The sequence below is a fragment of the Dinoponera quadriceps genome, unplaced genomic scaffold (assembly GCF_001313825.1).
Source record: "Dinoponera quadriceps isolate SergipeBrazil2010 unplaced genomic scaffold, ASM131382v1 C3886142, whole genome shotgun sequence".
Taxonomy (NCBI): Eukaryota; Metazoa; Arthropoda; class Insecta; order Hymenoptera; family Formicidae; genus Dinoponera; species Dinoponera quadriceps.
The window spans coordinates 1-898 of record NW_014567999.1 but is presented as its reverse complement, the minus strand read 5'-3'; the positions used below and the strand labels follow the sequence as shown (position 1 = coordinate 898).

The 898-nt window shown below is 33.5% G+C and overlaps 1 protein-coding gene across 1 annotated transcript; it reads left to right on the top strand.

Annotated features, from left to right (window-relative positions):
- Positions 1-4: 4 nt before the first annotated feature.
- Positions 5-422, top strand: LOC106751507 (juvenile hormone acid O-methyltransferase-like; the record flags this gene model as incomplete). Its single annotated transcript, XM_014632407.1, has 2 exons — positions 5-164; positions 247-422. Coding segments are annotated over 2 exons (336 nt in total), but the record flags the coding sequence as incomplete, so codon positions are not given.
- Between the last annotated feature and the right edge of the window lie 476 nt (positions 423-898).

The following is an 898-nucleotide window of genomic DNA, read 5'->3' as shown; positions in this document are numbered from 1 at the left end:
GTCGTCTGCTGCATTGCAGAAGTACCATGTGATAGCGTTAATAGAGGAATTCGAGGAAGAATTAAAAACTATGAGTGGCACGTGCATGGACATTGGATGCGGCCCGGGCGACATTACCAAAAATATCGTCTTGCCGGCTCTTGATAAGAGTGCCGTAATGATTGGTAAGAGAGTCATACATACGCAATCATGTAAAACGCACTTTATCGAAATTATCGCTGTATTCAATGATTGTTTGTCACGTAGGTACGGACATTTTAGAAGACATGATCAACTGTGCTAATAAGAAGTATAGTGAAGACGCGCGAATCATATTCGAAGTATTGGATGTTCAGACTAAATATCTTCCCAAGAAATATATTTCCGAATTCAATCACATATTCTCATTTTACGCTTTACATTGGTGCAGTGATATACGGTGAGAAAGACTTTCAAGTAATTGATTTAATAACGTCGAAAACAAAAATAGGTAGACATGCATTGTTCTAAAAAGAAACTATCTTGAAATCTAAGGTATGAAGTAATGTTCCGAAATATCATAATCCCGAAATCCGAATACCAAATCAATTTCCCGGAAAAAAATTTTCCCAAAATATTGGAAATATGCAGTGTCCTGACATTCTATAAAACCGAAATTCATATGGCAAAATAACTTCTCGAAAAACAACTTTACCCAAATATAAGAAGTATGTAACATCTTAAAAAGATATAGGGATTATAATTATACTTTGAAATTATAATTTTTCGGGATTATGCATATTTCCTATATTTCGAGAAAATTGTTTTTCGGGAAATTATCTTGCTATATGAATTTCGGGTTTATCGAATTTCATGACATTACATACTTCTAATATTTCGGAAAAATTGTTTTTCGGGAAATTGATTTGGTATTCGAATT